This window comes from Piliocolobus tephrosceles, chromosome 18 (genome assembly GCF_002776525.5).
Source record: "Piliocolobus tephrosceles isolate RC106 chromosome 18, ASM277652v3, whole genome shotgun sequence".
NCBI lineage: Eukaryota > Metazoa > Chordata > Mammalia > Primates > Cercopithecidae > Piliocolobus > Piliocolobus tephrosceles.
This window is the reverse complement of record NC_045451.1, coordinates 72,790,168-72,813,778: the sequence shown is the minus strand read 5'-3', so window position 1 is coordinate 72,813,778 and position 23,611 is coordinate 72,790,168. Positions and strand designations below refer to the sequence as shown.

Sequence of the window (23,611 nt, the reverse complement as noted above, 5' to 3'; positions counted from 1 at the left end):
CCCTCCTCCCCATCCCAGCTGTATGTAAGATGGTATCTTATTTTCATAGACGGTTGTAATTTAAATAGACTGTTGTAGTTTCTACCGCAAGATACAATTGTTGAAAGTGTGATTTCTAACATTTTACATAAAACTGCCGTAAAAGGTTGACAGGAACTTAACACACATTGCCTATTTGGTTGATGCTTTCAGCACTCTGTAGGGCTTTCACACAGGACTAGCCTCAGTGGAATTTTATCGATTAAATTCATCTACCAACGGGTGATTAATAATTATGTTTATTTTTATGGCTAATTGCCCTCAGTTCAATTTTACCACCGTGATATTCATTCCACATGCTCTGATGAGTGTGGTACTTGCGACATTACCTTAGTGAGGGAAGGGACGAATGTTACAAATGAATCCGGAAGGACGCTGAAACTAACACCTGCAAATTATGTACGACATGTTTATATTCCAGGCCCTGGTTTAGCTTTTGGGAGACGTCAGTGAGGAAAACCCGTGAAGATCCCCGTCTTTATGGTGCTTACCCTGAAGTTGGGAGTGGAGAGGGAGGTATTCAACCAGCAAGAAATCGGAAAACGCGCAGAGCGGCCGCGGGGTCGGGGAAACTGCGGGAGGCCTTCGGGGCTCAGGGCCGGCGGGCAGGCTTCGGCGGGCCTGCATTTTCTCAGGCATCTGCTTCAGGCGGGTTCGAGTTCTCCACCAGCCCTTCGGCCATCCAGCGCCTAGGGAACGTCAATGCGGGTGACTTCTCCCGCTGTGCAGGGCGGTGACCCGCGTTGGCGCGCTCAGTTCCCTGCCAGAGTCGGCTGGGGGCTTCCGTGATAAATGCGACCCCCTCTTGCCCCTGCGCCCCCCGACCGCGCGTCCGACCCCGGCCCCGCGTGTCCCCCACGCCCCACCACCCTGCACGCCCTACCCGCCCGCGCGTCCCCTCCGGACCGTGCGTCGCCGCCCTCACCATCGCGCCCCCAGCTGTGTGTCCCTTGCGACCGGGCCCCCGACCGCGCGTCACCACCTGCGACTCTACGAGCCCTGCGGGTCGCGGCCCACGAGAGACCGTGCGGCCATCTCGCCTCGAGGCCAGGCCGTCCTGCCTGGTCCTCACCTCCAGAGCGTGCATCCCCCGGCCCGTGCGGGCCCTGAGGGGCGGGCGCTGGGCGGCGCCGGACTGCGCGAGGCGAGGCGGGGCGGGGCGCCGGACGCCATCGCGTCGCTACCGGCCGGCGGCGGTCTGCTCCGGACTGCAGCCGTGTCCTCGCCGCCCTCCTCTCGCCCACGCCTCCCGGGCACTCGCCTGGTCCCGGCGGCGGCGCGCGCGGCCGCGTTGGGCGGTGGCGGTTCCGGGGATGGTGAGGCGGCGGCGCGCGGAGACGATGCTCCGGGGCTGAGGAGACGCCGGCACACGGCGCGACTGCCGAGCGCAGCGCCCACCCGCGGGATGGCTCAGGCGGCCGGCCCGGCGGGCGGCGGGGAGCCGCGGGCTGAGGCGGTGGGCGGCGAGGGGCCGCAGGAGCCCGAGGCAGCCGGCGGCGCGGCCGGGGGCTCGCAGGACGCGCTGAGCCTGGAGGAGATCCTGCGGCTCTACAACCAGCCCATCAACGAGGAGCAGGCGTGGGCCGTGTGCTACCAGTGCTGCGGCTCCCTGCGCGCCGCCGCCCGCCGCCGCCAGCCCCGCCGCCGTGTGCGCTCGGCCGCGCAGATCCGCGTCTGGAGGGACGGCGCCGTCACCCTGGCGCCCGCGGCCGACGACGCGGGAGAGCCGCCCCCCGTTGCGGGTGAGGCCGCCGGGCCCCTTTCCCTCGTAGTCCTGGGAACGCCCCCAGCTGGCCCGCCTTACCCTCAGCGTCCCCGGCCCTTCCGCCCCCTCCGCCCCCCGTTTGCCACGGGATACCCCCGGGAGGATCCGGCCGGGACCCGCAGGGGAGGGCGCGTCAGGCCGTGGCGGGCCGGGGCCCCTCGGAGGTCAGAGCCTCGTGGCGGGCGGCGGCGCAGATCCGCTGTGCGGAGGGCGTTGGGGCGGCCCTGGGTGGGCCTGGGCCTGCGGGCCGCGGGGCGCTCGTCATTGTGCAGCCCGCGCGACAGCTGCCCGCGGCGCGTTTGGGAGCGGTGGGCTGGGCCCTGCTCCTGGCCAGCGGCCTGTGCGCCTCACGCCGTGTTTGCTGACGCACCGCCGGCTTCGCGGGGTGGGGAGGGCATCGCAGGCTGTACGCGGGGGCTCCGCGCGGATGCCGCTGTCGGGAACACCGCAGTCCGCACGGGAAGCTGGCAGCATTCCACGTTAGACAGCCTTTCCTCGGTTCAGAAATGTACACATGATTCTCAACCCTGAGGAGAATTCTGCTATTTGGGGAGAAATGGAAAAATAGACTGAATAATGATTTTTGGCTCCTGGACGTTAGAAAATGCGATTACAGTTCCTGTATGTGAAAATTGGTTGTGATGAAAAACAGGTTTGTAAAGCAAAAAGTTGACAGGATGTCCGAATATAAAGAGAAAATGGGCCTTAGTTACGTCATTGTCTAATGCAAATTTTTCAGGATTATGACCTAAACAGTAATTTATAGCCAGGGTTTACTCAGATGCTCATTGAAGAGGAGGAGGAGGTTGAGGAAAGGTTTCTCTCGTCAGTTTTCATCTAATTCATTCTTTTGAGAGGCAAGTCTATTAAAAACAGAAAAACAATCTACCCTCACTTTTAGAAAGTTGATGGAAATGTCAAAATGCTTAAGGTGAAAGATGTAATTTCGAAGTAATAAAATGACATTTAATGAAAACCCTTGTCTAACTTGATTAAAACAATATTCCAGGTTATACTTATTCTTTCAGTTCCGCCAGAACATGTTTTTAATCTTTTGTTTTTTAGTGTCAGGTAAACACATTTTTGTTTACGTGCTTTTATCTTTTATTTTTTAGCGTCAGGTAAACAAGTTTTTATTTAAAGCCATCTTTTTAATTATTCTTTTGAAACTATTTCAAATAGTTTTTTGTTTATTTGATTGGCTTATTGCTTTTAAACTTGGACTTAGTGGGAAATACTTGCAATTATAATTTATGGTGTATTAATTGGTACAAAAAGATACATTTATAAAATATAGCAATGTCTGTCAGGTGCAGTGGCTCATGCCTGTAATCCCAGCACTTTGGGACGCCGAGGCAGGTGGATCACCTGAGGGTCAGGAGTTCGAGACCAGCCTGGCCAACATGGTGAAACCATGTCTCTACAAAAAATACAAAAATTAGCCGGGCGTGGTAGTGTGCCCCTAGAATACCAGCTACTTGGGAGGCTGAGGCGCGAGAATTGCTTGAACCTGGGAGGTGGAGGCTGCAGTGAGCCGAGATTGCACTACTGCACTCCTGCCTGGGTGACAGCGAGACCCCGTCAAAAAGCTAAATAAATAAATACAGCAATATTGTGCCTTGGGATTTAGCTGTTTCCAGAGGAAAAATGGTTGTGTGCAGCCTGCTTTTAGAAGCACCATTGGTAGTGGTGATTTCCAGAGAGAACAAGCCCCCGGTTTACATTGTCTTGTCACTTAAACTTAATCCCAAAATAGTGTAGTTTTGTTGTCAAAGATAGATAGATTCTCGTGGATGGGTTTTTTGTTTTTTTGTTTTTTGGTCTGAACCTTGTGTTGAAAAGGATTATTTTTTACATCACTAGTGTGAGTTATAACATGTTGATCTCAGTGTAATAAACTGCCTTTATGGAGAAAACAGTGAGTGGAGTTGTTCTCCACAATTCGTAATAGGTTTATAATTCTCTTTCTCAGGTCTGCTCATGACCTGCGCTACCAGTTATGGAGAAGGCCTAATCAAAGTTGTTGATAGAGACTTGAGCATTTTCTGTTGACTAAAATTATTTAAGAAGTTCGTACTAAAATATTAGTTTATTTCCTCATGGGATTTAAGAATAGTTGCATGGCTCAGGAGGATACACAGTCTTCTGAAGATGTTATCTTGATACTTAAACTTGATGAATAATTTGGTGTTGTGCACACTTAAAAATTCCTTTCTTTCTTTCTTTTTCTTTTTCTCTCTTTCTTTTTTTTTTTTTTTGACAAGGTCTTGCTGTATTGCCCAGGCTGCTGAACGCTGGAGTGCGGTGGTGTAGTCATAGCTCATTGCAGCCTGGAACTCCTGGGCTTACATAATCCAACTGCCTTGGCCTCCCAAAGTGCTGGTGTTACAGGTGTAATCCACCTTGCCCAGTCTCTCTTTTTCTTTTCTTTTCTTTTTTTTTTTTAAGATGGAGTCTCCCTCTGTCACCCAGGCTGGAGTGCAGTGGCGCAATCTCGGCTCACTGCAATCTCTGCCTCCCAGGTTCAAGCGATTCTCCTGCCTCAGCCTCCCAAGTACCTGGGACTACAGGCATGCACCACCATGCCCAGCTAATTTTTGTATTTTTAGTAGAGACGGGGTTTCACCATGTTGGCCAGGATGGTCTTGATCTCTTGACCTCATGATCCTCCTGCCTCGGCCTCCCAAAGTGCTGGGATTGTAGGCGTGAACCACCGCACCTGACTTCTTTTTTCTGTTTTTAAGGAACGTTTGTATTCATGAGACTTCCATTGTAGGAACGAGTTGGGGAAAATATGTAAAAAAATTTTTTTTTTTTTTTTTTTTTTTTTTTGAGATGGAGTCTTGCTCTGTCGCCCAGGCTGGAGTGCAGTGGCGCAATCTCGGCTCACTGCAAGCTTGCAAGCTCTGCCTCCTGGGTTCACGCCATTCTCCTGCCTCAGTCTCCAGAGTAGCTGGGACTAAAGACGCCCGCCACCACACCTGGCTGATTTTTTTGTATTTTTAGTAGAGACGGGGTTTCACCGTGTTAGCCAGGATGATCTCGATCTCCTGACCTCGTGATCCGCCCATCTCGGCCTCCCAAAGTTCTGGGATTACAGGCGCAAGGCCCTGCGCCCAGCCTGATATATTTTCTAAATGGATGTTTAGGGAAGTTAAGTAATTAGTAACTCTTTGAATCAAATCTCCGTCTTTTAGTCTCTAGGCTTTGTAGTGTTGTGGAATGAAGTATTTGGTTTGAGTTTGTATTGTGATTCTTCCCCTTAGATAAGTGACAGTGAGTAAGTTCCCCAGTCCCCGTGAGTCTGGCCTTCTGTGTAAAATCAGAATATATTGTTGTTTTCACAGGGTTGGGGCATAAGTGAGGATAATACATGTCAAGTGGCAAGACTTGCTGTATAGCAGGTACTCGGTAGGTTTGAGTTTTCGTCCTCCCCTAACCCTGTGGTCCTTTTTCACCACCATACTGTCTCTAGTCCATCTGTTTTATGTTTTTACCAAGAATTGGGGTAAATGTCAAGGTCAGAGTTTCTTAACTTTGGCACTGTTAGCATTTTTGGCTGAATAATTCTTTGTTGTGGTGGCTGTCCTGTGCAGCATCCGTGATCTGATCTCTAACACTGGATGCCAGTAAGCCCCTCCCCTGCAAATTGTGACTTTAAAAAAGTCTCTGGATTCCATTGCCAAATGTTCCGTAGGGTGCAAAATCGTCCCTGTTGAGAACCACTGCTCTAGCAGATGGCGCCCAGTATTGTGTTCAGGGTGGAGAAATGGATTCTTGGTGTAATCCTCGAGTGAGTGAATCCTTCTGCAGGCCATTGTCACTCTGTTGTTGAGCTGAATGAGTCCTGCTGGTTCTTGCCAGCACCAGCAGTATCACTCCATTTAGTCCTTTTAGAATAAATAGTACTTCATAGACTTTACTGACTTTTTGGGGGACTGAATGTAGTAATTGATTTTAATTCTTTTTTACTTTTAACAGTATTGATACATCTGATAATGGTTAGATTCAGTTTGAATGAAATAAATAGAAATACGCTGTAAGAAAAATAGAAAAATGTTGAAAGGTGTCAGAGGCATGGAAATGAAACCAATGAAGGAAAAAAAATGAAGAATTAGTAAGTTTATTTAGCATTCAGGTAAAACTTAGAGCCATATTGCTAGCATGGCTATAAAAGCAGTGGGATATGGGACGCAGGGAGATAAATTCAAGAAAAAGGAAAGACTAGGTTTTTAGAAGATCTCGTGAAAGTAAAAATGATTAAATTATGTATAACGTCTTGAAATGAGCAGTATGGTTAAGATGTATTTCTGTGATGACAGGAGGATAGATTGCTTAGAATCAAGAGAGTTTATGATTCTTGTTAGGTGGCTTACCATTTTTATTTTCTGCAGTATTTATGTAGTCGTAATAAGACTTTGTTGTTTGGGAATATTTATTAGGTACAAGTTGATGAAGTTTTAACTTTCACACCCTTAATTAAGGGGGTAAAGACACACAGGCTCTTCGTGTACTCATAAGTATACCTGACTGGCAATTAGAGTACATTTTGGTATACAGGGTCTTTAGAAAGTAGTGACTGATGCAATTTAAGTTATAGTCTAGATCTTCACATGGTTAAAAAGCATTTGCTTTTCTGGGATGCCACAAAGAATTATTTAATAGCAGTGGTATTAGAGATTAGAATCGTGTGTGGTCTCATAGTCTTTCAGGACTTAAATACCCATCTGACAACAATCATTTATTTTAAATTTTGCTTTCAAAATTTTTGATGTACCTTTAGTTTAGATGTATAAAGCATAATTTAAAAATTATGGCCCTATATTGATTTAAAATAATCTTAAGGTTGGTAGAAGGTTTTCCTGAAAGGAACAGTGAATGCTTGTGTGCATACTAATAAAGGGATCCCTTGAGAATGGTTTCTTGGTATAGGGAACATTCAGGCTTTGTTTGGGTTTTGAAAAGAGGATATGATCAGTCAAGCTTCTCAGCAAGGTTCATGCTAATTTGGAGGGGAAGACGGTCTTGGAATAAAATCCTGTTTGATTTTAAAGAGAGAATATTTGTGGGAAAAGATTGAAATAGTGAAAAAATGTTTTTCTTTTTTTTTTTTTTGAGACACAGTCTCATTCTGTCGCACAGGCTGGAGTGCAGTGGCGCATTCTCGGCTCACTGCTGCCTCCGCTTCCTGGGTTCAAGCAGTTCTCCTGCCTCAGCCTCCAGAGTAGCTGGGACTACAGGCACGTGCCACCACACCTGGCTAATTTTTGTATTTTTAGTAGACACAGGGTTTCACCACGTTGGCCAGACTGGTTTCCATCTCCTGACCTTGTGATCCGCCCACCTCAGCCTCCCAAAGTGCTGGGATTACAGGCGTGAGCCACAGCACCCAGCAAAAAAATGTTTTGCTCTTTCTGTATTTCTTGCGTTCCCATCCTGATCATTAAAGGAAAGGAATATATAAAGTATATGCGTAGGTTTCCAGAGTAGGTAGTGGGGGTGAATGGTAGAATTAGAGATTGATGAAATGCCTTATCAGTTACAGTAAGATAAAAATTACTCTCTTTGAATAATAAATTCAAATATGTCAAGTTAATTCAATCTAACAAATATGCTTTGAGTTCCTACTATGCACAAGTAATGTTCTAGTTTTACCTGGGTGATGTGAGGGTAAATAGTTCTAGTCATTATAGAAGAGAAAATAAAACAGAAACAGTGGTAAATATACCATGAATAGTATATTTACACAGGCCCCTTGTAAGTTTGTGGGAGGAGCCCTAACAGTATGTTTAGATGTTCATTTGCAAAATTAAGATTTTAGCTGTAATTGGATAAGATTGCTTCCCCCCACCCTTTTTTTTTTGAGACAGGGTCTGGCTCTGTCACCCAGGCTGGAGGGCAGTGGCTTGATCGGCTCACTGCAACTTTGACCTCCCAGATTCAAGCAATCCTCCCACCTCACCTTCCCGAGTAGCTGGGACTACAGGCGTGTGTTACCATGCCTGGGTAATTTTTTTTTTTTTTTGAGACGGAGGCTCGCTCTGTCACCAGGCTGGAGTGCAGTGGCACAATCTCAGCTCACTGCAACCTCTGCCTCCCGGGTTCAAGCGATTCTCCTGCCTCAGCCTCCCGAGTAGCTGGGACTACAGGCACGTGCCAACACGCCAAGCTAATTTTTTGTATTTTTGGTAGGGACGCGGTTTCACCATATTAGCCAGGATGGTCTCAAACTCCTGACTTTGTGATCTGCCCGCTTCAGCCTCCCAAAGTGCTGGGATTCCAGGTGTGAGCCACCGCACCTGGCCCATGCCTGGGTAATTTTTATATAGTTCTCTAGAGACAGGGATTTTGCCATGTTACGCAGGTTTGTCTGGAACTTCTGGGCTACCGAAGTGCTGGAATTGCAGGTATGAGCCACCATGCCTGGCCTGCTGTCACTTTGTTTGTTTATTTATTTATTTATTTGAGACAGAGTCTCACTCTGTCGCCCAGGCTGGAGTGCAGTGGCACGATATCGGGTCACTGCAACCTTCACGTCCCAGGTTCAAGCAATTCTCGTACCTCAGCCTTCCGAATAGCTGGGATTGCATGCACATGCCACTGAGCCTGGCTAATTTGTATTTTTAGTAGAGATGGGGTTTTTCCATATTGGCCATGCTGGTCTCAAAGTCCTGGTCTCAAGTATCTGCCTGCCTTGACCTCCCAAAGTGTTGGGATTATAGGCGTGAGCCACCAAGCCTGGCTTGCTGTCACTTTTGGTTCCAATTTACCATGTAATATATTTCCACTTGGGTTGTAAGAGAGGGGTCACAGGAGTTTTGGAGAGAAATTTTGGAATAATGCATTTGTGGTTTTGTATCTGTGTTTCTGCTTTTGCAGGGGGAAACAGTAGAAAGAATTTAGTCATCTACAGATATTAGTCCTCAAGTAAGTTAGGACTCTTAGGAAACCATTGGCCTCACTAAGAGTTTTGACCAAACTTTAGAAGAAAAAAATCATTGAGCTATCAAGGACTATATGTTGATAAGAGATGATGAGTTCCATTCTGTTTGTTATATATGGAAGGTCAGATTCACTCTCCTGCATCATTGGTCCTATAAAATAACAGCAGTTCTCATCCTACTTTGGTAACAGTGTCATTAGAGCTGTATATATTTCCCTTTTAGTTCTTGTTGGCTAAGTAGAAAAAAGGAAAATATCTTCTTTCAGCTATTTGTTTAAAACTATGAAGGAAATACTGTGTTACCAAATGTAGTGGGAATGTTTAGTTAGTTTTTTTTTTTTTTAAAAGCCAGGGTCTTTCTCTGTCAGAGCTCAGGCTGGAGTGCAGTGGTATGATCATAGCTCACTGCAGTCCCCAGCTCCTGGGTTCAAGCAGTCTTCCTTCCTACCTCAGCCTCCCAAGTAGCTGGGACCACAGGTGTATGCTGCCACTTCTGGCTAATTTTTTATTTTTATTTTTTTGTAGAGAAAATTGTTGCCCAGACTGCTCTTGAACTTCTGACCTCAAATGATCCACTTGCTTCAGTCTCACAAAGTGCTGAAATTGCAGGTGCAAGCCACTGTGCCTGACCAAACTTTTTATTTTGGGATAATTTTAGACTTACAGAAAAGTTGAAAAGATAATGCAGCTAATTCTTATTTGCCCCTCACAATGTTAATATAAGATGTTAACATCTTATATTATGGTGGTATATTTGTGGTATATATTATGGTTATATATATGGTGCTATATTTGTCAAAACTAAAAAAGCAACACTGATGCATTGCCATTAACTAAACTCCAGACTTCATTTGGGTTTCCCCAGTTTTTCTATTAACGCCCTTTCTCTTTTTTTCTTTTCTTCTTTTCTTTCTTTCTTTCTTTTTTTTTTTTTTTTGAGACGGAGTTTTGCTCTTGTTCAGGCTGGAGTGCAATGGCGCGATCTTGGGTTGCCACAACCTCTACCTCCTGGGTTCAAGGGATTCTCCTACCTCAGCCTCCTGAGTAGCTCAGATTACAGGCGCCAGCCACCACGCCTGGCTAATTTTGTATTTTTAGTAGTTTCTCCATGTTGATCAGGCTGGTCTCAAACTCCTGACCTCAGGTGATCCGCCCGCCTCGGCCTCCCAACGTGCTGGCGTGAGCCACCGCGCCGGGCCTTAGTGTCCTTTTTCTATTGCAGAAATCCCATCCGAGATACTGTATTGCATTTAGTCATCATGTCTCCTTAGTTTCTTCTGGTTTGTGACAGTTTGTCATGACCTTGCCAGTCTTGGCGAGTACTGGTCAGCTGTTTTGTCAAATGTCCCTCCATTTGGACTTGCCTGATACTTTTATGGCTAGACTGGGTTGTAGTTTCGGGGGAAGAATACCAGCGAGGTGAAGGGCTACCCTGATCACATCATGTTGGGGCACATGGTAACCTGTGACATCAGTGGTTACGATAACCTGGACACTTGATTAAGACAGTGTTTGTCAGGTTTCTCCACTAAAAAGTTACTATTTTTACTTTTTTTTGATATGTTGTTTTTTAGAAAGGAGTCATTAATTCCAGCCTGCATTCAAGGATGGGGCCAGGTAATTAAACCACTTCCTGGAGACATGCATATCTTCTTAAAGTTATTTTGAATTCTGTGAAGAAGATTTGTGCCTTCTCGATTTACTTAGGTATTCAGTCATTTGTTTATATCAGTCCGGATTGATATACATTTTGTACTTTGGTTGTTTTGTTACTCAGATTGTTCCCGCCATGGCCGCCATTGGGTGCTCCTTAGGCTTGGCTCCCGTGTTCCTTTGATATGCAGCCCTCCCTCTGTCTGGTGGAGCACATCCTTGCTTTCTGGCACTACAAGATGTTTCAAGGCTCGTCTTTATATTTCCTGCCCCATCCCTAGAGTCATCCATATTTCCAGGGAGCTCTTGTTTCTTTTATTGGCGAATGGTGTTTAGAAACCATGATCTTAGCACTGGGTATGCTTATTGCTTACTGTTTTGTTTTTATTTATTTTTTAAAGTTGTAGTCTTGCTCTCTTGCCCAGGCGGGAGTGCAGTGATGTGATCACAGCTCTCTGTAACTTTGAACTTCTGGGTACAGGTGATCCTTCCACCTCAGCCTCCTGAGTAGCCGGGACTATAAATGCACAGCACCACTCCTGGCTAATTGTTTTGTTTGTTTTTTCTAGAGACAGGGTCTCTCACTATCTTGCCCAGGCTGGTCTTGAACCCCGTTCAAGTGATCCTCCTGCCTCAGCTTCCCGAAGTGCTGGGATTACAGGTGTGATCCACGGCGCCTGCCCTGTTTGTAATATAGAAGAAGAAATGTTAAAGAGTTTATTTTTGATTTTCAAACTCCAGATGGATGTTTGGGTTCCAGATATCGACTTACTGGATAGTAGGAATAATAACACTATGAACATTGCTGCTTGTGTCTTTTGGTGAAAACGTAGCGTTTTTGTTGAGTATGTGCCTAAAAGTGCAATTGCTAATTCGTGACACATGGTCAACAGAAGTAGAATTGCCAGAAATTTTCCAAAGTGATTGTATCTCACAGACTTTTAAAATTAAAACCAATATGAGACATTAGTATAAATTTAAAGAGGATTTGATTAGGGTTAGGTATATGGAGGAGTTATATTCCTAATAATACCAAACTGCTGGCTTCTGAAAACCGTGACTCTTAGGTGTTTTTATACTAATTGTGCAAATACTTTTTTTTTTTTTTTTTTTTTTAATGAGTCAGAGTTTTGCTCTTGTTGCCCAGGCTGGAGGGCAATCCTGCGATCTTGGCTCACTGCAGCCTCCACCTGCTGGGTTCAAGTGATTCTCCTGCCTCAGCCTGCGTGGTAGCTGAGATTACAGGCATGCACTACCACGCCTGGCTGATTTTGTATTTTTAGTAGAGACGGAGTTTCACCATGTTGATCAGGCTGGTCTCAAACTCCAGACTTCAAGTGATACACCCTCCTCTGCCTCCCAGAGTGCTGGGATTACAGGCGTGAACCACTGTGCCGGGCCTAATGCATTTTTAAAAACTGAGTCTATGGTCTTTTTCTGTCATATTTCCCATTTTCTCTCCCATCCCTTAGTTTAATTAGAAGTTAAGTTCCTATCTAATATACTCCTTTAATATCTTCTATTTTGGAGAGAGAAAAATTTAAATAGAGATAATTGATGGGTAGTGCTAGAATGTCACTAACAATCCCCATAGGTTGCCTGGTCCCAGGGTTTGTTCATGTCTTCCTGGATTTTTAGTGAAAATACCATATTAGAGATATTTCCATTACATGATTTCATGTATTCATTTCACCAATATTTGAGCGCCTTCCGAGTGCACTGGGCCAGATGTTGATGATACCGAGAGGCATAAAGTGCACTCATACGTGGCCAGGCGTGGTGGCTCAAGCCTGTAATCCCAGCACTTTGGGAGGCCGAGACGGGCGGATCACGAGGTCAGGAGCTCGAGACCATCCTGGCTAACACGGTGAAACCCCGTCTCTACTAAAAAAAATACAAAAAATTAGCCGGGCGAGGTGGCCGGCGCCTGTGGTCCCAGCTACTCGGGAGGCTGAGGCAGGAGAATGGCGTGAACCCGGGAGGCGGAGGTTGCAGTGAGCTGAGATCCAGCCACTGCACTCCAGCCTGGGCGACAGAGCAAGACTCCGTCTCAAAAAAAAAAAAAAAAGTGCACTCATACCTTCAAGAAGCTCGTAGATGCAGAAACTAACACAGTACAGTGATGCAGAAACTAACACAGTACCGTGCAGTAATTCTAAAATAGTGAAGATGTGCAGAAAAACCATGAGAGCCCAGAGCACAGAGTGGCTGACCCTGCCTGGTGACAGTAGGCGAGTGTTACAGAGGAGATCTGGTTTCTGGAGGTCTCCAGGATGGGGCTGTAGCATAAAAGGAAGGCTATGTGAGGCAGAAGCAGCAGCAACTGGAAAGGCTTGGATATGCAGAGGACGTTATATGGTGCTCAGAGAGCAGCAGTACATGGATGGCAAGTGCGACATTTGTGCTGCCACCCACTTTCACATGCCAAAAGCAGATAACTACTAATCAGTTACCGCATTTTTTGCTGCCGAATTTATAAGCAGCCTCAAGAGTTCTCAACAGGATGCTTCAGGTGGCCACTACCAGTTACTTGGAGTTGGCACGTGAGGTTGAACCTGTTTGTCTTCTTTGTAGTGGGTGTTCACTGTGCCTGGAGCAGAGGATGTGTGTGGGAGTGGGGGAGTGAGAAGGGCTGGAAAGGCACGTTGGCTGGGATCAGATGATGAAGGACTTTTTACCAGCCACACGGTCGAGTGTGTATTTATAGTCTGTACAGGCAGTGTAGAGCCATGGAAGGGTTTTAAGCAGGAAAATGATGTAAGCAGATTACTCTTTTTAGAAAGATAAATGTAGGGGCTTTGTAGATGTATTGAATTGGGTAAAACGGAGGGCAAAGACACCAGTAGGCATTTTATACTATCTTTGTATCTTTGTAGCCTTTAAGTTGCTAAACCAGTTAGGAGTGTTGTGGCTGTTCAAACAGGAGATGATGGAGGTCTGAATTAGAGCAGTAGAAATGGAGAGAAAGAATCAGATTGAGAGTGATTTAGGAAATAGGACAGGATATAGCTCTTCCACTTTTTATGTGTGGGTGAGAAAGAGGAAGGATTGTTCAAAGGCTCTGACTTCTTGCCTGGGTGCTTGGGTGACAGGGTAGGCAGGAGGGGCAAGTTAGGATGGGAAGATAGATGATGATTTATACTTGTTGGAAATTAAATTGGCCTGGAAAATATTTTTTCCTGTGGAGTCATGTTGATTCCCACCACGTTCCTTTGCTGCCTTGCAGATAATTGCATATCAGCTAATTGAATGTCACACCATAACATGGAGAGATCTAAGAGCTGGCTACAGAAGATGCGGTTTTGATTCTTTTGGCCCTGATGCTTCCTATTGAATAGTTATAACCTCAGGGAAGCCATTTAACTGTTTCTGATGCTGATACTCTCATTTTTTTTTTTCTTGTATTCTTTTTTTTGTGTTTGTGGAGACCAGGTTTTGTCATGTTCCCCAGGCTGGTCTTGAACTCCTGGGCTCAAGCCATCTACCTGCCTTGGCCTCCCAAAGTACTGGGATTACAGGCATGAGCCATGGTGCCTGGCCGCTCTCTTTCTTTATTTGTAAAATGGAAGTAATATTTGTCCAGTCCTTCTCATGAAATTGTTATGAGACTCAAATGAGGAAATATATGTGGAGGCATTTTGTTATCTTGTATGTGCTGCACAAATACATTTTTACTGAGCCATTGCTATCCTTTGTAAAAAGATGAATACTTCCAAATTATTTGAGTCAAGATTGATAAAGAAGTTCTAAAGCAATATTAAATATATGTTTGGAAGTCTATGAAATGATTCTTGAGGTTGAAAAAATTTGAAATGTGGGTGTCCATAATGTGATTAGACCTTTGTTGTCTCAGGTGCTCCACCAGGTTTTTAGAATGGACTATGGAGGGTTACTTGCAGAATATCAGGGAAAGGTAATTAGTGCTTGACCACAGTTTATATTTTTTAATGATTTCCATATATTTTATATTATCTTAAATTTGTTTTTTTCCTCCTTTTACCGCTTTCTGACTTGTTTGATACTCATTTATTGATCATTTAATTTAGCTCCTTTCAATCCTTTGGGGAGTGTAGAAGGGCTTATTTATGTAAATAATAAAACAATGTAACTATAACTTTCCCTATAAACTCTTGGAACAAATTTCATCTGAGACCTGTAAGATAAGCCATAGTTTAGATGAAATTTTTGAACTGTTCCATTGCCTGACGTGTATAAACTTAAATGTTTTTGATGGGAAATTGTTAAGTTCTTTAAATTCGTGATAGTTGCCCCCTAACCCTGACCTTTTTTTTTTTTTGAGATGGAGTTTCCCTCTGTCACCTAGGCTGGAGTGCAGTGGCTCAATCTCAGCTCACTGCAACCTCCGCCTCCTGTGTTCAAGCGATACTCCCTCCTCAGCCTCCCAAGTAGCTGAGACTACAGGCATGTGCCATCATGCCCAGCTAATTATTGGTTTTTTTTTTTGGTAGAGACAGGGTTTCTACATGTTGACCAGGCTGGTCTCGAACTCCTGACCTCAAATGATTCGCCCCCACTCAGCCTTCCAAAGTGCTGGGATTACAGGCCTGAGTTACAGTGCTCAGCTTGACCTTCTTTAATTAATGATCTTTTCATTATATTTTTATTTAAAGAATAGTACTTTATTCATAAGTATAATAAAAATGTGTAACTTACAAAACTCATTACAAAAAGATATTTCTTGACTATATATACATAGTATATGTAGTAAAGGTTAAATAGCTGAAAATGTTTATAGTGAAGGTTAAATAGCTAAAAATGGCAAAGTGCAGTCTATGTCAAGGCTACGTTGTTTTTATAGTTTTTAAATCAGATCTCCCAAATCTTGGCAGCGGGAAGGTAACACATTTGGGTAAATGGATATGGATGGTAGAGCTGTGATATATCTAAAGGCAGTTAGGGCTTGGAAGGTAGAAGTTCTTGGGATGCCTCTCTGCAGGGCTCTTGTTGGCTAGGTTGTCTTGTACTCGATCAGATGCCACAGAAGGACAGGAGATTCTAAAGAGAATGGATACAGGTGTGTGTATGGAATGCGTGAAAACCAGAACTGTTCGATTGATAGAGAATACTAGAACATTTGGGATTGTCACCTGCTGCAACTCTGTTTATGATGACGCCTGTGATCCCAGCACTTTGGGAGGCCGAGGTGGGCGGGTCACGAGGTCAAGAGATCAAGACCATCTTGGCTAACACGGTGAAACCCCGTCTCTACTAAAAATACAAAACTTAGCTGGGTGTGGTGGCGGGTGCCTGTAGTCCCAGCTGCTTGCGGGGCTGAGGCAGGAGAATCTCTTGAACCCTGGAGGCGGAGGTTGCAGTGAGTCAAGATGGCGCCACTGCACTCGAGCCTGGCGACAGAGCGAGACTCTATCTCAAAAAAAAAAAAGAAATTCAGGTATGGTTAGGCTGTAGAAATTTTTTTATTGCTAAATTTCAGCCTGTTAACTTCAAAACTATGAGGTTTTTTTTCCTAGTAATAACACAAAAATTGTCCCAGAAGCTTATTTAATATACTCGTTTCTTATAAAAGTATTACAGTTCTTTAACGGTTGTTGTTGATCAGTTTTGGTCCAATGTTTGAGAATATTAGTTTTGAAAACATACAGCATGTTCAGGATGTTGTTTGTCAATCCATGAGCAGATCCTGTTCCACTTCCAAATTGTTTCAGGAACCCGCTCCGTTTCACCCTCCTTACTGCCGTCACCCTGCCTGGCTGCCCCCGTGGAGTGCTGCAGGACAGTGATAGTAGCCTCCTTGCTGGCCTTGAGCTTTCCATCTGGTTCTCTCCACTACATTCTTCACGTTATAGCAAGACTGACCTGGAACTACCTGGACTCAGCTGACCCTCTTGCCTAGTATCCTTCAGTAGCTTCCCATTTTCTTTAAAATCAAATCTGAACTCCTCATACTATCCTTACAAGCCTGTGTGATCTGCGCCCTGCCTGTCTAAACACAGTTTATGTTAGTCATCCACCAAACACTTCCAGGGCCTGTCACACGCCACCTCCTGCTTCCGGAACAGGTTCTCCCTTCCACCCTGCAGTTGGTTCTACCCAGCTTCAAGTTCTCCGTGTTAATATCATTTTTTGGAGGAATCTTACCTGGCCACTCCAAATGGGGTCATTTCTGTTACTTTCTCCCCCTTTTAGATCCATTTATCACTAGTTGTATTTTGTTTGGTTGCTTTTTTTGGGCTGTGTTCAATAAAATGTAAACCTATGAGGCAAGAACTGTGTCTAGCTTGTTTACTATGACAGTATGTCATCAGTGCTTATGAGTAGTACTTAGTAGGTGCTGAATAAATATTTACTGAACAATCGAAGGTGGGCGAGGTATGCTGGCAGGAGGGCAAGGTGTGTTCATTGGTCTCTCTCAGTTTTAGCATGAAAAGGAACATAATTTCATGTGGTTAGAGGGACTGAAACATTGTCTAGAATTTGGTCACATAGTAAAAAGCTGGAGAATAATTCTGAGAACCATTTATCTTAAAAGTTCCAGAGATTCTGTTTTTTTGGTAGGTAGTTTGCCTTTTGCTTATTCAGCTAATTTGAATCATGTTGATAATATGACTGCATGATAATTCAGCCATATGCTGAGGTTTCTACTTTAAAGATAAGTAGCTACCTTAATTTGAAAGTATTATTTTCATTCTCACTGAGCAGACCCGTGGTGAAATGATCTGATTATCAATATTTAAGATGTATAATGTCTGCTGAAGATGACAGTGTTGTCTTAGTTATGAATTCTTTATAACAGACATTTTATATCAGGGCTAGTTTGTTTCTTAAAGCCATTCTGTATCAGTTTATAGGAAGGCATAGGCTTTTCTGTTTCCTGGGACATAAGGGGACTCGTCTAATAATTTTTTTTTTTTTTTTTTTAAAGACAGTGTCTGGCTCTGTTGCCCAGGCTAGAGGACAGTGGTGCCATCTCGGCTCATTGCCCACCTCTTGGGCTTAAGCCATTCTCCCACCTCAGCCCTTCTTACTTTTTCCTTTCTTTTTCTTTTTTTTTTTTGAGACGGAATCTTGTTCTGTCGCCCAGGCTGGAAGTGCAGTGGTGCGATCTCTGCTCATTGCAACCTCCGCTTCCTGGGTTCAAGCAATTCTCTGCCTCAGTCTCCTGAGTAGCTGGGATTATAGGTGCCCGCCGCCATGCATGGCTAATTTTTGTAGTTTTAGCAGAGACAGGGTTTCACCATGTTGGCCAGGCTGGTCTTGAAGTCCTGACCTCTGTAGTCCGCCTCCCTCATCCTCCCAAAGTGCTGGGATTACAGGCATGAGTCACCACGCCCGGCCGAATTTCAGTAACCTAAGATAATGGTAGCCTTAAAAAGGCTTCAGATGATTAAATATGGTAAATTAGTTCCTTCAAATAACAATTTATTAGGATGTGTTTAATTAGAAGGATAGAGTAACTGTGATGATGTAAAAGAAAATATTGGAAGTAGTATTTAAACATTAAGTTTTGAAAATACTTCAACATTATCAAAAAAGTACTTAGAGGAAGAGAAATGATTCTGCTCCATCTCAAAAAAAAAAAAAAAAAAAAAAGAGAGAAATTCTGGGTGAAGTCATAGGATTTGTAAGTTTTAGAGGGATTCATTCCTCAGGTCTGGTGCAGTAAAACAGAAGCCTTTGAAGAAAGACTCAAAACTTGTCAAGTGTAAATACCTTGAAGCTATACTGGTAGTTTCTAATTGAAGAAGGTGTTGTTAAATTGAGGAATGCGGCCAGGCGCTGTGGCTCAAGCCTGTTATCCCAGCACTTTGGAAGGCCGAGGTGGGTGAATCAGGAGGTCAGGAGATCAAGACCATTCTGGTTAACACAGTGAAACCCCGTCTCTACTAAAAATACAAAAAAATTAGCCGGGTGTGGTGGCGGGCACCTGTAGTCCCAGCTACTTGGGAGGCTAAGCCTCCGCCAGGAGGTAGAACTTGCAGTGAGCCGAGATCATGCCACTGCACTCCAGAGCGAGACTCTGTCTCAAAAAAAAAAAAAAAAAAGGAGGAATGCTTTTCCCCATTCCTCAGAAACAGTAGAAACAGTAGTTAGCCTGGACAGTACCCTGCAGTCCCTGTCAATCCCAACAGCCACTGGAAGTGGGAATGGAGATGTATTAGTCCATTCTTGCATTGCTATAAAGAACTACCTGTGACTGGGTGATTTATAAAGAAAAGAGGTTTAATTGGCTCACTGTTCTGCAGGCTGTACAGGAAGCATGGCTGAGGAGGCCTCAGAAAACTTAAAATCATGGCAAAAGGCGAAGGGGAAGCCAGCACGTCCTGGATGGCTGGAGCAGGAGGAAGAGAGAGGGAAAGAGGGGATGCTACAGACTTTGAAACAACCAGATCTCATGATAACTCACTATCACAGGACAGCACTAGGGGGATGGTGCTACATCATTAGAAACCATCCTCATGATCTAATCACTTCCCACCAGGCCCCATCTCCAACATTGAGAATTACAATTGAACATGAGATTTGGGTGGGGACATAGAACCAAACCATATCAAGAGGATTAGAGTAAGAAAACCACACCAACGTACATGAGGAGGAATCAGGAGCCTTAGATTGTGCTCTTCACTCTGTCACCAACTCCGTGTCATTATGTGCAAGTCATTTGACTCCTTGAGCTCTCAGATTACTCATCTGTTTTTAATTAATTAATTAATGGTTTCTGAGGCAAGGCCTTGTTCTGTCACCCATTCTGGAGTGCCGTGGCACTATCACAGCTCACTGCAGCCTGGACCTCCTGGGCTCAAGTGATCCTTCTTCCTCAGCTTCCTGAGTAGCTGTGACTACAGGCTTGTGCCAACATGCCTGGCTAATTTTTTATTTTTGATAGAAACTGGGTCTCAGTGTGTTACCCAGGCTGGTCTCAAACTCCTGAGCTCAAATAGTCCTCCCACCTCAGCCTCCCAAAGTGCTGGGATTACAGGCACAAGACACCACACCCAGCCAGATGACTCACCTATAAAATGAATGGATTGTGCAAAATCATTTCCAAGATTCCTTTAAGCTCCGATGTCATGTGATTGGGAGTTTTGGATTCCTAGGTTAGCTTTTGAGCAGGAATTTGGATGGCATAGCTGTGTAGGTGGTCAAATACTTTGTCCTTACAGCCTTTTCATATTACCGTGAGTTACTCACCAGTTCAAATTGAATGACCAGGAGCTGTTGTATTCTCACAAAAAGTTTTAGCACTTTTACAGCATTTTCAGTTTTATAATGCAGGTCATTGAAAACAATCTTATTTTATAGACTCTTGTGCCCCTTTGACACCCCTCTATCATTCTTTTTAAGCACTTTATTGTTTTCTGGTACAAAAAGATGTTCCAGGCTTGTCTTGTAATTTCCCTGTCCCAGCCCTGAAGTCAGCCAGTTTCCCAAGGAATCCTGATTCTGTTGAGGGGGAATGGGCTTGGCGTGCCCCATGGGCTTCTTCCACTTTTGGTGGGCAGAGCTAGGAAATGTTTTGAAGTTGTGCAATATATCTAGTTACAGTTTGCCACCACAGAGCTCCTTTCTTCTTCTCCTCATGTTAGGTTTGTATGTTCCTTCTCCCATAGTGTAAGTCATGACTCCCAGCAATATCAGTGTATTTACTCATGTGCTCATTGCTGCAATACATTAAAATAGTTTCAGAATTTTATACTACCAACAAGAAACGAACTATGAAAAATTTTAGATTTCTTTATAATTCTCTTTATCTTCAGAATATATCCTACTGAAGATGTAAACTCATCTTCTCCTCTTTTTTTTTTTTTTGAGACGGAGTCTCACTCTGTCGCCCAGGCTGGAGTGCAGTGGCGCGATCTCGGCTCACGGCAAGCTCTGCCTCCCGGGTTCACGCCATTCTCCTGCCTCAGCCTCCCAAGTAGCTGGGACTATAGGCACCCGCCACCACGCCCAGCTAATTTTTTGTATTTTTAATAGAGATGGGATTTCACTGTGTTAGCCAGGATGGTCTTGATCTCCTGACCTCATGATCCGCCTGCCTCGGCCTCCCGAAGTGCTGGGATTGCAGGCAGGAGCCACCACACTCGGCCAACTCGTGTACTCTTGAAGAGGCCAGTCTCTGTTCCCGTTTGCCTGAGTGCTCCTCTCTTCCCCGCTATGCAGGGTAGGCTCTCAGAAAATGTTTACTGAAAGACAGTCGTTACCCTTCCTTGAGCTGTTTCTGTCCTGTAGTACTTTGTTGAGTAAAGTTAATTACCAATTTTATGGGAGTTAAGTCTACTTAACTACCAAAAGCATTAATGGTCTGAACAAACAATCATATGTATAAATAAATAAAATATATGTTATAAATCACTATTGAATATAGAGTTTTACATGGCAATAAATAAATATATAAGTACAATAACAGTCTTACACTTATCAAACCCTATTATATAAACCCTTAGATAGTAAGCTCATTTTATATATAAGTTCATGTAGTCTTTATTGCTTATATATAATTTTTAATTTAATTCATAGAACCTTAGGCCCCTTATTTTCTGGTCTCCATTTCAGCCAGGGTTTCTCATTAGGATCATTAAGAGATAAGGAGTTGTGGTTTGTCTTCTTTTATTTTTTCATTTTTGGTTTTTTCAACCAACTCATTTCAAATAAATTGTAGTTTCAATTTTATTTTTTATTTTAAGAATTGGGAGGCATACAAAAGCTGTTGTTTGTGATTTTTCTTTTGTGATGTCATAATAGATTCTAAGGTGTTCAAATTCTAGTTAAGCACTAAAAAAATAACAAGGCTGATAGAATAACCACTGTGGGCTAGGTGTGAGGGTAAACACTGGGGAGAGGAAGAAGTGGGAGGATAGTATTCGGTGGAGGGAAAGGTATAGAGCTAAATGCATATTTGAATTTAGGTCAGTGAAATCTAAGTGTATTCTGAGGAAATTAAATTGTCTAGTATTGACCGGGCATGGTGACTCACACCTGTAATCCCAGCACTTTGGGAGACCAAGGCAAGCAGATCACTTGAGGTCAGGAGTTCAAGACCAGCCTGGCCAACATGGCGAAACCCCATCTCTACTAAAAATACAAAAATTAGCGGGGCATAGTGGTGGTTGCCTGTAGTCCCAGTACTCAGGAGGCCGAGGTGGGAGAATTGCTTGAACTCGGGAGTGGGAGGTTGCAGTGAGTCAAAATCACGCCACTACACTCCAGCCTGGGTGACAAGAGTGAGACTCCATCTCAAAAAAAAAAAAAGCAGTTTTCTAGTACCCAGTATAATTGTGTTATTTGTTCTTTTTGTTAAAACTATTTAATAAGTGATTCTTTAAAATAGCTGTTTTTGTTTAAAAAGTATGTTTTAGTCAGCGACATTGACAGCAATATATTATTTGTTCATGTTCTCTGGTATTATGTGTCAGTGATGGAGAAAAATACTAATGTTGGTGCAGCCAAATATTGTTCAGTTCTCATTATTCTTTAGGTGAACCTCTGTTGGAAAAATTACTAAATTAATTGTATGGTTTTGCCTAATCGTGTATTAAAAAAAAGCAGTCATATATTAAAGAAAATATGAGTTTAAACGTTATTCCTTTGATGGAAATGATCACAATATCTTTAAGCTGGAAATGTATTTGGAGAAAAGCCTAGGAGTCTTGTAAGATTTCGCAAGGCATACTTAAAATACCTTTAAAGTGTTTTAAGGTGTTTCTTAAAAGAAAGCAAGACTTTCAAATGTTTTTATTTGATTGATTTATATATCTGTATATCTGTATGAAATACGTATATATGTCTTAGATTTTATTACAATTAACCATTTTTTTCTCACTGTTTTCTTTGTTATTTTTTAATGGGCCTATTTAAACTTAAATCTCTAACTAGGGATATTTGGTCATTCTAGCATCTTTCATTTGCATATTCTCATAGACATAATAAAACCATAGCCAGAGAAGCTCAAATATTTTTATCAATGATTTGAAAAAAGCTGAAATCCTTTGAAAGTAATCCTTTTCATTTTTATTACAGGTAAATTGGGATATTCACAATGTATGGAAACAGAGGTAAGTGAAATACTCAAATATTTCTTAGTAAAGCAACTTTGCAATCCTGTTTAGACTAACTTGAGTACTGAACTATCTCAATAGGTTCTTGGTCTTCCAATCAAATTTCTTTTTTTTTTTTTTTTTGAGATGGAGTTTTGCTCTTGTCGCCCAAGATCGTGCAATGGTGCGACCGTGGCTCACTGTAACCTTCACCTCCTGGGTTCAAGCGATTCTCCCACCTCAACCTTCTGAGTAGCTGGGATTATAGGTGCCCACCACCACGCCCAGCTAATTTCTGTATTTATAGTAGAGATGGGGTTTTACCATGTTGGCCAGGCTGGTCTCGAACTCCTGACTTCCGGTGATCCACCCGCCTCAGCCTCCTAAAGTGGTGGGATTACAGGCGTGTGAGTCACCGCACCTGGCCCTGATAAGATGTTTTGAGAGCAGGTGTGTATTTTCTGCGTTTAGGAAGAGTAAAATGTGAAGAAAAATTAGTTGCCTTGTCCATATTTTTATAACGTCAGGTTGTGTTATAAAGAATAGCTTAGTTACCATTTAAAAATTTAACCGTGTTATTATTTGCAGAATTGAGTTAGCTAAGATCTAGAGCTCTTAGTAATTTCAGTTTTTTTTTTTTTCATAATTCAGTGCAGTGTGTCATATAATAAATACAACATTTAAATGTGTTAGACTCCATTGGAGCTGCTTTAATTTAAGAAAAAATAGGGACTTGGAAACAGTGTTCTAGTATGATTAATAATAAATTTGGTGCTTTGTTATTTATACAAGTAGGTTTATTATTTTTTAATAATTTAATTTCATTCAAATTTCTGATTGTGAAATTTAAGGGGTTTCTGTGTGTTTGTTGTAGGGATTTCAAGCATAATACTGAAATACCAGGTCAGCATATATGTGTGGTGTTCTTTTCAGTCGCAGTTTCATCATCCTTAGATGAATGTTTTGTTAGTGGCAGTGCCCAAATAAAGGATTTAAGAAGTTGTATTTCAAATTTTATAATGCATCTACATATTGATGTAGGTTTTAGTAAGTTTTAACTGTTGTTTTAAATGAAATGTAGGCTTCCCAAGGGATTATATGGTATAACAGAGAAACAAAAGTAATATATCCCTTCTTTTTGCATTAATTTTTGTATTTTCTTTTTTTCTTTTTTTTTTTTTTTTTTTTTTTTTT

The 23,611-nt window shown here is 43.3% G+C and overlaps 1 protein-coding gene across 5 annotated transcripts in view; it reads left to right on the top strand.

The window, feature by feature from the left end:
• Positions 1-1,192: 1,192 nt before the first annotated feature.
• SPIRE1 (spire type actin nucleation factor 1) overlaps positions 1,193-23,611 on the top strand; it is a 197,140-nt gene continuing 174,721 nt past the window's right edge. For 2 of the 5 annotated variants that reach the window (XM_023228439.2, XM_023228438.2), the window contains exons 1-2: positions 1,404-1,781; positions 22,401-22,435. In XM_023228439.2, the coding sequence (XP_023084207.1) occupies positions 1,445-1,781; positions 22,401-22,435 (372 nt within the window). In that variant the 5' untranslated portion in view covers positions 1,404-1,444. Of the gene's footprint in view, positions 1,782-2,225; positions 2,457-22,400; positions 22,436-23,611 lie in introns of those variants that run through there. The other 3 variants (XM_023228440.3, XM_023228441.3, XM_023228442.2) reach the window with 3 other exon arrangements.